Here is a 12743-nt window from a genome sequence, read left to right on the forward strand (position 1 = left end):
CTGTGGAATATGTTGGAGCTTTATTATTGTGTTATTTTTAGTACTGTTGTTAGCCTTTATCCTCCATTACATACTGCATAGTTGCATTTGATTGTTATAAGAACATTGATCCACGTGCAGGAAACAACCATAAAGTGACTCACCTTATGTGGCTAAAATAGTTCTAGGTTTTTTCTCCCTATATGAGTGACATTATACTGCTTTCTTAAAAAAATGGTAGGTGTTACATTACCTGCTAAGAGTGTTATTTATCATTATAAGCACATTACACAAAAACAAAACAAAACAATTAAGCCTTCAACAACTTTATTGAAATTTATATAAATAATCATGCACAATTTAAATGTAAACGGAAGTGAACTTAAAGTGCAGACAAACCTGTTACCTCCATCATGCAGAAGGATAACCTTATACATAAAAAAACAAAAATCAAAGCAGCTTTAAAATACCAGGATATAAGACAGAGATGCCCAGCTTGTCCTCCTTTAGACACTGAACTATAGCTTGCACCATTCTGTAACAGGCTTTGGCTATCATGGGATACTGGGAGTCGTAGTTCTAAAGTGGCCGAGGGGGCAGGCTGGACATCTCAAATGTTAACACATTAGCTTTAATACAGAGCTAGAAAGCAACGCCATATCTCATTTCTCCTGGTCAAATGCATTTATTCATATTCTTAATGCCAATGTATAAATAAAATAATTTACCAAAATGTGCACTCACAGAGTGAACTTCTTATTTACAATACACAATTTAAAACCTATTGTATTTTTATTATATTAGTTCAAGTGAAGAACATCATATGTCTTTCTTTAAACAAAGGGACAGGAAAGAAACTCTTCAGGTAGTAGATATGTAAAGCATGTCCCAAAATGTCTAGAGTTCCTGTTATAGGCAGTATACAAAACAACAGTACATTCTTCAAACATGATCACAGGGTAAAGCAGCAAATGAACAAGTTGGTTTACAAAATGTTTAATGGTTCAGATTTTTTTTTTTGGCATCCTGGACCCTTGAATGCAGTTAGCCAACATAAAAGGAAAGGCTTGTATGCGATATACACAGTACAAGTTCTGATACTTGAACATGCAAATGCCAGTTGTCCTATGTCATAGCAATTTTTTCTTTGAGATGAATTGTAAGGCCATGGTGACTTATAAAGGGAGCACACACTGAAAGAAATTCCACAGACCTAACCTGGAGAAAAGTCTAACATTTTAAAGGGGAAAAATTGAAGTGAAATAAAAAGAACATAATTTGAGATAAATCCACAGTCATTGTCACTGACACAGAGTGCCATTTTATAAATGTTACATTTACAGTGTTGTCGGAGAGCGCTGTGCCAACCAACTCACTTATTCAAATTCATAAAATTTACAACACAAAATTGAAACGCATGACTTACAGAAGTTCATATGTATGCACCAATTTTAATTAGTATAACAGGAAGTCAACAAGGGATGAGGGACATTTACATTCAGTTGCAACTTGCTCTGACACAGCATCATGAAGGCCAAATTAAATATGCATCATTAAGTAGAATCACCAAGACAGTCAAACCTATATCACCAAAAGGCTAAAACACCTTTGCTATTTTCCTCAATATCATTTATACAGCTGTTTAGTAGTTTGCACTGATTCCAGAGATGTTTTAACATTAACCTTGGCTCAATGATCCAGCTTTTCTAGGTCTGCGAAAACAAAAAAAACAAAACTCGTCAAAAATGTCTTAAATGTCATTTGCCAAAGCAAATTTGCTTATTACCAGCCTGCTCTGTCAAGTTATAAAGCAACAGCCCACATTTTGCCATTCCTGCATAAGACTAAAATGCATTCCCTCCCAATAAAAGCAAGCCTATGGGCAATTATGGTTAAACTATGGGCCATTTAAGAGTATGGAATAACTAAATCAGTAAAAGCAAACTGATTAAAAGAGCAGCAGAAAAAATGAACTAGTTTGTGACTACTTATATACATTTTGATGGGAATAACAAGATAAACTAGCTAAAAATAGTTTGATCAGTTTCCATAGCACCATCCTTGTAGAGAACTTTGCAACAAAAAGTAAAAAATAAATAAGTAAAACATAAAAAAAAACAAAAAACCCAAATAATTATACAATCTAAAATACCACAATTTGAGGCAACCCCCCCCCCCCACCTATTTTTGGCAGGCATTTCACCTAAGTGTCATTTCTCAGTTGTACTTATGGCATCACAGGCCTCTGCTAGTTAGTGTGCATACAATTTTCATTCTCTATGTCGTTTTCATCTTCATTCGATTCTTCATCGCTCTCATGTGGGGCTCCCGTGGCAGCTGAAGCACCTTGCTTAACTTCTTTGTCAAGGGGAAAAAAACCTGTTCCAGTAATGGTATCTTGCCTTTGATAGAAGAGCACATATGCTGCCTTTGACTGTCATAAAGAAAAGAGACAACATGAACAGCTGCAAAAAGAGAGCTCAATAATAACAAATTTACATGGAGGGAGAATAAGGGAAGGGCAAGTGCCAAGGGCCCTTTGACAATTTTTAGGCTGTGAATACACAGAATTTATATTTTTGGGATCCAATTAATAAAAAGGAAATTATGGAACTGGAGAGGGTATAGACATGGACAATGAGATAAGAAGGTTTTAATTATGGGGATAAACTATATAAGTTGGGTTTATTTATATTGCAGAAGAATGCTCATTATGTATAAATCTTTAAAAGGCCCATACAATCTTTCAGAGAAAACCTGGTATCAGCAGTCAAAAACTACCACTATAAAAACTGCAAAGTGCTCAGAAGATCACTCTGAGTAAACAAGGGCAGCCCTACAAGTAGAATGGTAAATAGGATATATATGTTTTTTGTTAAATGGTTGGTTCACCTTTAACTTTTAGCATGTATTCTTAGCATCTCTTCAATGGGTCTTCATGTTTTTTTTTTATAGTTTTTTTTTTCAGGGGACACTGACTTGTGCAGTCAAAAAGCTATTACCCTGTGAGGCTAAAATTTTATTGTAAATATTGCACAAAAGCCAAAAAGGAAAAAGTCAAAAAAGGCTATTAAATTAAAATTTAAGCATGCAGACTTGGCCCTCAAGTGACCAAAAGAGGGAAAACCAAAGCAATAAAAAGACTTGAGTCCACAATAATCACAAAATATAGTATAATAATAATATAATATAATAAAGATGTTTAATTTTAACTTTTTTTGATTATTGCGGACTCAGGGGCCGATTCACTAAAGGTCGATAAAATGAGTGCTATTTATAGCATGCGTTAAAAATGTTATCACTTCTTATTTTTTTCGACTTAACGATCGATTCACTAAAAGGACAGTGTTAGTGTTATTTTCCGCCGCGTGCAATATTAGCACACAATATTATGCATGTAACCATTACTATCTGAAACTATTGTTCTGAAAATTACCATTTCCCTGAAAAATGGAGGAAGCATCACTCTAGGACGATCACATACTTGAAAAAATCTGACTGCAAACTCCATGTTGTGTTGCCAAAAGCTCACAAACTGCAATGTTGTTTAAGTACCGCCTGCCCCAAGTAGGTGTTAATATTCTCACAGATTAAAGCGATATTTTGTGAGTTTAGCGCTTCATATGTGTTTATGAATCATGCATTAGAATAATGCGATAGAAATAACGCTTTGCGATTGTGTGTTTTTTTGCGCATGCAATACGCGTCTTAACGCATGCGAAATCGGTACTTAATTATCTCGCACTTCTTAACGCAAAAAAGCATGAGATAAGCCCCTCAGTCTTTATATTGCTAAAATTTTATTGTTAACTTGTTATTCATTATCTTTCTGTTCGGGTCCTCTTTCAATTAAACCACTGTAAATTGGACCCTAGCAGCCATATAGCTGCTGAAATCTCAAACTGAATAGCTGCTGAGAAAAAAAAAGCTAAATCATTCAAAAAAAACAAAGACCAATTACGTTCTGTCTCACAATATTACTGTCTACATCATACTCAAATTTCAAGTAAACCACACCTTTAAGATGTAGTTAAGTTATTGCACTTTTGGAGACAATTAGCATACAGTGAAATTTTAGAAAAGTTTGTAAGATTTGTAGTAAATCAAAAAATAAACAGCTTGTCATTGATTTTAATTTTTGAGTTCTAAAAAAAATCCTAGATTCTTCATTATAGGCCAGGTACCTTTAAGATTTAAGGTTAATGCAGAGAAACATTATAAAATACTTGCCACAATCTGTTCTTCAGATGCAGTTGACACACTACTGTCATCAAAATAATACCATTTTCCATCATCTTTATTTTTAGCAAAAGCTGTATCTAAACAAAACAAAAAGCAACCATTTAAAACAGAAGAAAGCTGTATAATGGAAACAGTGTATGATGTATAGCTGTATGAGTTTATAACTGTTGGGTAAAGTTTGATTGATAATTTGGATAGAACAAACTCAATATATAACAAATCTCCTTTATTAAGGCTGCAGAGGCAATAACTTAGCTTCAAGTTCAGTTTATACTGTACAGTGTACTCTTTGTAGGTCTAACTTAAAATAAGGTCAGTGCTGTCTCTCATACAAATAAAGTGCAGAAAGCACACACCTCTGCAGAAGGTCCCCAGGAACTAAAGAATCTCTTCAGCTTAAATTTTTTTCCCTTATGCCACAGATCACAAAGGACAATGACAAACAGTGGAAAAGGAACACAATAGACTGCAGAGATTGGTAGCTATACTACAAATACTAGAAGCTGCAGCAAACAAGCACAAAACATGTAGGGAGTGTCCACAGAGCGGATATCAATACTATATTTTGTTTGCCGTTATGTTCAAAACGCAGATAGCGTATAATACACAAATTATTTTGCATAGGGATAGGCCAACTGAGAATTTGCATATGCTTCATGCCCTATATTTAAGTAAAATATGTTATTGAGATATTCATTTTATTTTTGGTTTCAACACTTTTTGTCAGATTTTAAAGACATGCACTATATTATATTTGGCTGATCAACAGTTTTAAATGGTGCTGCCATTGAATTGTCATTTCCTGTTGCCAGAAGAATAAAGATTTGCCAGTAAAGTGAAAAGTAAAAAGCTGTCTTAGATAATATCCTGTCAGGCATAAGTGTTTCCCACCATGACTGGGCGTCAGGAACTCTTGAGGCAGCAGCATATGGCAGTTATTTATAGATTTTAAATAGGGTCACATCACTCAACAGTTCAAAAGTGGCATACTAGAGCATACAAAAAGCTGTAGTCAATACATTTTCCAATATTATGCATTAGATGACTACTCTTCCCATTGTCTAAGGCATATTGGAACTATAGACCCATGCTAGAAGTTTAGTTTAGTGATTTTGGAAGCTGCTGCATTGATTTGTCACCAAGACGATAAACTATGGTGGTTTTCTAGAGGATTTCCTTATATTATATATATATATATATATATATATATATATACACACACACTTTAAAAATTATAGAAGAAAACACAAGACAGATTATTAGCTGCTGGTGGATAAAGTAAGTTCATTTACATTCTTACAAAAGAATGATTATAGCTTTACTTAAAGGAAACCCCCAGAATAATTATTTAACCAACAGATAGTTTATATCATATTAAGTGACCTATTAAAGACTCTTGTCAAACTGGAAAATATATATATAATCAGTAAATATCGCCCTTTAACATCTTTTACTGTGAGTGACCATTTAGTGATGGTCTGTGTGCTCCTCAGAGATCACCTGACAGGAAATAATGCAGCTCTAACTGTAACAAGAAGAAGTATGGGAGTAAAAGACAGAACTCTGCTTGGCTGATGTGACCTAACATGTATGTGTGCCATTGGATTGTTTGAGTGCACCATGAGTCGTATGATCCCAGGGGCTGCCCTTAGTACTTAAAATGGCAATTTTCTATTTAGGATTACCCAAGGGCACATTTTTTTTTTAAAAATGTATTTTTATGAAAATAGTCTATTTAGATTAATCACGGTTTTACATCTAGGCTGTTTTATGCAATAGATTTTTAAAGAGACCTACATTGTTTGGTATAGACAACTCCTAACAGAAATCTAAAAAATGCAAAAATTACATTGTAATGTATTCATTACGGTTCTGTTTTTAAATATTTAAAATAAATATATATTTTAAAATATATTTTAGATGAAAAGGGGCTAAAGTTTTCATGCTATAAGTTACCTTTGAACAGACATTAAAAATGGAATCACCTGGTATCTAATGGTTTTTAACTTTGAGTATTTTAGTAACACAAGATGAGTTGCTAATGCACATACTGTATGCATACTGAATAAAGTTAAAAATAGATTTAGTAGAGGAACTTACAGTGGCCGCCACCCATTCCTCCATAGTGGTTTGACACAGCAATTAAATTATAACAGCAAGGACCCGCGTTTGGATTAATAAGAAATGTTGACATGTCAAGGTCACTGTTGGAAAAGAAGAAAGATGTAAATTACAACAGGTTTACCTAAATGCAATGGCATTCAATATTTACGTTAAATATTAAAGGACATGTAAACCCTATATTTTCCTACCGTGTATAAAGGTTGGGAACATGTCCCCCACCCCAACTGCATGATTCGTACAGCATCATAACATTTTTCTAAAACAAATAGCAGCTTTCACCCAACAGACAATTTCCCTCACATAAACATGTTTCTCCACGAGAATGCACAGACAGAGCAGTGTTTCTATGGAAACCAGCACAGCCATCTCTTCATTGGCTGCTAGACTGGAGGGCGTGCTTATGAGTCCAGAAGAACTGAGCATGCTCAGTAGTCAACAATCAAAGTAAATTCCCAAACGAGGGGGCCAAGTGAGGTAGAGGAGAAGGAATCCTGAGTGATTAAGGGGCAGGGGATTAAATGGGAGGTATTTAAAGATTTCAAAGAAGCTGTTCACCAATTCAATTTTTTTGTGGGGGTTTATATATTTTTCAAGTATGATGTAGTGAGCATAATGTGCTGCAAACATGCTGGAATTTCTCTAGCGTACATGGCGGAGGGCTGCTAATGGAAGCCAGTTTTGACCACTCCCCCTTTTTGAACCACACCCACTTCAAACCATATCTTTGTTATCACAATGGTGGTAGCACAGCAAAAACCCAAATGCTTGGTCCTCACCTCTGGGATGTCAACCATCAGTCATATGTGAAAGAATTATATTATGTCATATTAAGACACACCCTTAAATTCATATGCCTCCTCCTCCCCTGTGGATAGCACAGCAACCCCCAGCACATAATTACACACCTTAGGGACCATTTAATGGCTATTTCCAACTGCTAACAAACTCCCAGAACAAACCCCTGCCAGGTTCAACTCCTACAAGCAGCATAGGACAGGCAGAGTATGACACACACAGTCAGCATAGGGCAGGCAGAGTATGGCACACACAGGCATCATAGGGCAGGCAGAGTACTGCTTGTGTGTGCCATATTCTGCCTACCCTATGATGCCTGTGTGTCATACTCTGCCTGCCCTATGTTGCCTGTATGTGCCATAATCTGCCTGCCCTACCCTGCCTGTATGTGCCATACTCTGAGGTGTGAACAGGTGAACAATGTGGGTGATTACAGCCTGAGCCTGAGGTGTGAAAAACGCAGTGGGTGAACAATACAGGGATTAAAAGGTGTGAACAACACAGGGAAAGCCATGTTTAAACAATACAGGGGAATTACAGCCTGAATCTGAAGTGTGAACCATGCAGGGGGCCAGTTAATCTCAGTACTGATATACTGATACCATTTAAAGCTTACACAAAGGTAAACCATCAAAGCAGTCAGATAGGTGGGGGGGGCACACAGAGGGGGGTCGCCAGTTGGACAGCACTGATATAGACAATGAGATGCTAAAGCAGCTGCTGTATCTTTATAATGGCAGCTCAAAAACCTGAAGCGAGTAAAGTTTGTTTTTGTGCCATAATAAACTGGTGAAAATTCTAAGTTTCACACAAGATGAATGTAACCAACGCAAACTTAAATTGAGGTACTCTCCTTTTAGTAAATTGCTAATGTTGTGGTGAATTTTCATTTTTGGCGAAAATACTCCAAATGTTTACTTTCACCCTTCATTAAATAAACCATGGAGTGAGAATATGATTATCAGTCTACAAAACAAAAATTATTGATGCATATATATGCCTTGTAAAAGTTGTTGGCACCTGCAGTTATAGGGAATACATTTCATACATTTAAGAAACTGCTAATCCAAGGATTGAAATCTCAAGAAGGCTGCATTTTTACTGACTTTAAGCTATATGCATCTTCTTAATGACTAGTGCAAAATAGTTAGACGTGTCAGTTGAAATAATTAAACTGCTGACTTTAAAGTTTTTATGTATTGACATATCACAACAGTTTACCTGTATCAAAGTTGTGTAGTCTTAGTGATTAAACTGTTGTTTACTTTATGTAAAATGACATTGTAAAAAAAAAACAAAACAAAAAAACAATAAACTGTAGCCTTTTTATGAAGTTAAAAAAACGTATGGGCTACAAGCATTTAAAGAAATAAGAACAATGATTATACAAACAAAATGAAATGGATTGAAAACTGAGAAGTGTGCAGAATTTTCAAATTCTCAGTAAGAAATCTACACAATTCTGCTACATTCTGTACTTACCTTATAGGAAAATCAACCAGTGTATCCAGTTTATCTCTCATGTATCTACTGTAAGAGAAACGTTTCAAATGTACCACAAGAACAGGGGGCAAGGACCAGAGATCTAATTTTTTGGTTGCTTGCTGATGTTCTTTGCAGTTCGGACAGTACCTACATAAAATAAATGCCTTTAGGAATTTTAGTATAATAATTCAATCACAAATCTATTGTAAAAATTGTACTTGAATTAAATGGTTCTAATAAATTACTTTTTTTTATATAAACATAATATATATACGCAGGTTTCAACGCAGGTTTTTTTTTTTTTGGTTTTTTTTTTAAATTAATACGATAGCTAATTTTTGAGTAGATGCACAAAAAGAAGGCCAACGGCCTCTTCAACCTTAAATATTTTTCTTGTTCTCTTATAAATGCTTTTTAAATAATAAATATGTTTTGTGGTCAAGCCTCAAAAAAGTTTATTCTATATTATATAAATATTTTTTTTAATGAAGGTGGTCCATTATTTAGGGGTGGCAATGTTGCCCCAGTCATTTAAAAATATCTAATTTTAAGAAAAAGCAAACTACAAGACCCATTTAAGCCTATGCAAATATTTGCAATTTGCAATACAAAATGGGCCCCTACAAAAAAGAAAAATAATGAGATGGTAATAATCCTCAAGTGAGCTTACCATGGATCCTCAGCCCCCAGTTTTTCCTTAGTTGTGAACAGTTCAATGCAATCTTTTAATTTCATAAATGCTTTTTTCTGTGGAGTAAAATCCACGCTTTCGTGTTTTTCAAAGTCCTGTAAAAATTATAATGCAAAGAACAATTAGAAAGGTACAAAGAATTACTATGAATACTTTGGCATTAAATGCACCAAAGCAAGGGCACATTGTCATGACAGGTCAGGAAGTTCAAATAGTGGGTGAGAGCTCATGCAACACAGATTCAAACCTGCTGAAGGCTCACATACAAATACAAAACTCATTTCCATATGATTTCCATACAGCTCCCAAAAGGAGTTGATTCTTAATGTGATTTCAGAGCAAGTTGTTGGTACGTTACTTGCATTGCGTGACTGCAATAGGAATACAGCATAGTGCATAAACACTAGTCAGACATATGGAATGCAGTCTGGCTTTTCAGCGACTTACAGCACAAGTGCATTTTCAGCAGGGAATCATGTTAGCTTTAAGATCCCACAAATTAGTTGTTAAATATATAAACTATATGAGAAATAGTATTATCTGATTTATAAAACATACACTGCAGTTTAGGGATCCTTTTTACAATAGTGACTGTTGACCTTCTGACAAATTAATTTTTTTCCCTCTAATTTACTTTTGTACACATATCTGGAAGTTTTACTCTCCCTTTCATTTTATATTTATTATATATTTTCTATTCCAAATAATGAAATATTACAGTACACAAAATTTTTTGAGGCCAAGTAAAATAAAGACATAACTCATACCAACCATGTTATGCATCATTAAAATTGTCTTAGTTACCTTTAAGCCCATGATAAGGATTTTTTTTGAAAGCCTGAGCGACACATTTGTGTAATTAAATGGTTTTGTTGAATATGAATTGAAAGTTCTGTTTTAACACTTTTTTAGGTTAATGCTACTGAACGTAGTTACCAGATACCCAATAATACAATTTTGGAAGTGCTGCTGTGACAGCATTAAAGGGAAAATACACCACCCCCTTTCTGATATGAATACATTTAAATTTACTATTTTTCTTAGACACACACACATACTGTAACTGATTCCACAGATTGAAAGATCCAACCTCTCCCTGCTTTGCTCCAAGTGACTGATTCTGGGACTTAAAGTCTCTCTCCAAGAGAATCTAGGCACCAAACCACTACAGAAAGTTCAAATGGAACAAGCTGAGGGAGGGATTGCATTATACTGGCTGCCTTTAAGTCTTTGGAATCATGTATATCTGTGTTAAAAATGCATTTACATTTATGTTTGGCAGTTCAGTGTATACTTTCACTCCAATAGTGACATTTCCTTTCCCTGCCTATGATTTTTCTCTGCCGAGCAAAGCTACAAATTCAGGCTGAGGGAGCTCGGGAATAACTGTGTAGGGCAATTTTTATTCTGAATGTAGACACCTATGGATTAGGGTAGTGGAGTATAAGGTATAGGTAAGGTGTATGTTGGTAATTTGTGTAATGAAAGGACAATTGCTATTTCAAGAGTATGCCATTATAGGTAAACAAAAGAGAATCTGCATGCATGCATGTATGTAGTATAGGTATATTTTGATGCTGTTTAGGAAACAGGATAAATCACTCCAAGGTATTGTATGTGCAATGTCAGCAAGAAACAGAACAGCTTGGTCACACAATCTTTTAAAGGGGTAGTTTACCTTTAAGTTAATGGCCAGTTATTAGCAACTTTTTAACTGGTCTTCATTTTTTATTCTAATTTTTTAATTATTTACTTCTGGCTCTTTCCAACTTTTATGGGGTCACTGACCCCAGCAGCCAAGACCAAACCACAATTTTTTTTGTTATTGCTACTTTTCATTATATATCGCTCCTCTTCATATTCCAGTTCTCATTTAAACCACTGCCTAGTTGCTAGAGTAATTTGAACCCTAGCAACCAGATACCTGCTGAAATTCCAAACTGGATAGCTGCTGAACAAAAAGCTAAATAATCAAAAACCACAAAAAATAAAAAGTGAAGACCAATTGCAAATTGTCTCAGAATATCAAACTGTCCATAATAATAATAAATCCCAATTAGGAAAAATACTGTAAAGGGGTTATATAATTATCTTATCAAAAACATTTAACTGCAGTTAATTTCTTAAATAGTGCTCTTAAGATAACAGTATCTAGTAGAATTAAGTCTAAAACAACTGGTCTTTTCTGAGTTTTTCTTGAAAACGTTTTACCACTCATCTGAGTGGCTTCTTCAGTTCAAATGATTGGTAGGGAATTTACCGGTATTTAAACCCTTAATGGTCTGTGTCTGAACTACCATAAAGGGTTTAAATACCGGGGAATTCCCTACCAGTCATTTGAACTGAAGAAGCCACTCGGATGAGTGGTGAAACGTTTTCAAGAAAAATTCAACTAGATACTATATATCATGACCTGGATGAATGAGAATCTTCATAGACTCTTGAGATAACATATTTGAATTTTTAAAAGGCTTTTTTATTGGTCATTTAAATGGCTTTTTTTTATTGGCAATTTATGAATAAAACACCAAATGCCTGAACCTTAAGAGGAGGGCTCTTGGATGGCAGCTTTCATACTGGTTCATATTTGGTCTGTTTAAATAAAAAATAAGGCTTTGTGTAGCCATCCTAAAAAAAGAGTTTAAAAAAGGAAAACGATAAACATGAATAGCATCATACATATTAATAACAGGGAGAGGAAGATTAAAAAAAAAAAAAAAGCAATGGGAAAATAAATCAAACAGAGTCATAAATCCTACAATAATTGAGAATACCAGAGAGAGTGTTGTGATCCACACTAAGGGGCACATTTACTAATCCACGAACGTCTGAAAAGCGTCCGAATGCGTTTTTTTCATAATGATCGGTATTTTGCGACTTTTTCGAGCGCTCAATACGAAAAAGTTGCGACAATTCGCGAAAGTCATAATGGCTATGAAAAAGTTGCGACAATTCACAAAAGTCATAATGGCTATGAAAAAGTCACGACAATTCACAAAATTTTTAATGGCTATGGAAAAAGTCGCGACAATTTGCGCAAGTCGTAACGGCTACGAAAAAGTCGCAAAAAATACGAAAAAGTCTGAATTTTTCCCATTCGGATTCGTGGATTAGTAAATCAGCCCCTATGAAAAGTTTCAGACACATCAGAGGTTACTACTTATAAAAGGTGTTTTGGACCCGATAGTAAATCAATGCAACATTGTGTAAAGTCAGTTTCTGAGGAGCACCGCAGGCACAAAGCATATTTAATAAGCTGCAGGCTTTGCACAGTGTTTCACTCTTGGTTTGCTAAACATGAATTAATTGTGGGGGCTTACCTCTGCTGCATTCTCATCAAAGAATTTTTTCTTTAGCTTGGGATCCCAGTCTAAGGCAAGGTAAGATCTTTCTAAGACATAAAGCATTAGTTTGCAATGAGGCTTTT

The 12743-nt window shown here is 35.0% G+C and overlaps 1 protein-coding gene across 4 annotated transcripts in view; it reads right to left on the reverse strand.

Annotated features, from left to right (window-relative positions):
* Positions 1-289: 289 nt before the first annotated feature.
* The window catches only part of usp15 (ubiquitin specific peptidase 15), a 47432-nt gene continuing 34978 nt past the window's right edge, over positions 290-12743 (reverse strand). For 2 of the 4 annotated variants that reach the window (XM_012958643.3, XM_012958644.3), the window contains 7 exons: positions 12637-12707; positions 9296-9411; positions 8623-8772; positions 6322-6425; positions 4210-4298; positions 2183-2413; positions 290-1691 (listed from right to left, as the gene is read on the reverse strand). In XM_012958643.3, the coding sequence (XP_012814097.1) occupies positions 2228-2413; positions 4210-4298; positions 6322-6425; positions 8623-8772; positions 9296-9411; positions 12637-12707 (716 nt within the window). In that variant the 3' untranslated portion in view covers positions 290-1691; positions 2183-2227. 4 annotated transcript variants of the gene reach the window in all.

The sequence above is a fragment of the Xenopus tropicalis genome, chromosome 3 (genome assembly GCF_000004195.4).
Source record: "Xenopus tropicalis strain Nigerian chromosome 3, UCB_Xtro_10.0, whole genome shotgun sequence".
Classification (NCBI taxonomy): domain Eukaryota; kingdom Metazoa; phylum Chordata; class Amphibia; order Anura; family Pipidae; genus Xenopus; species Xenopus tropicalis.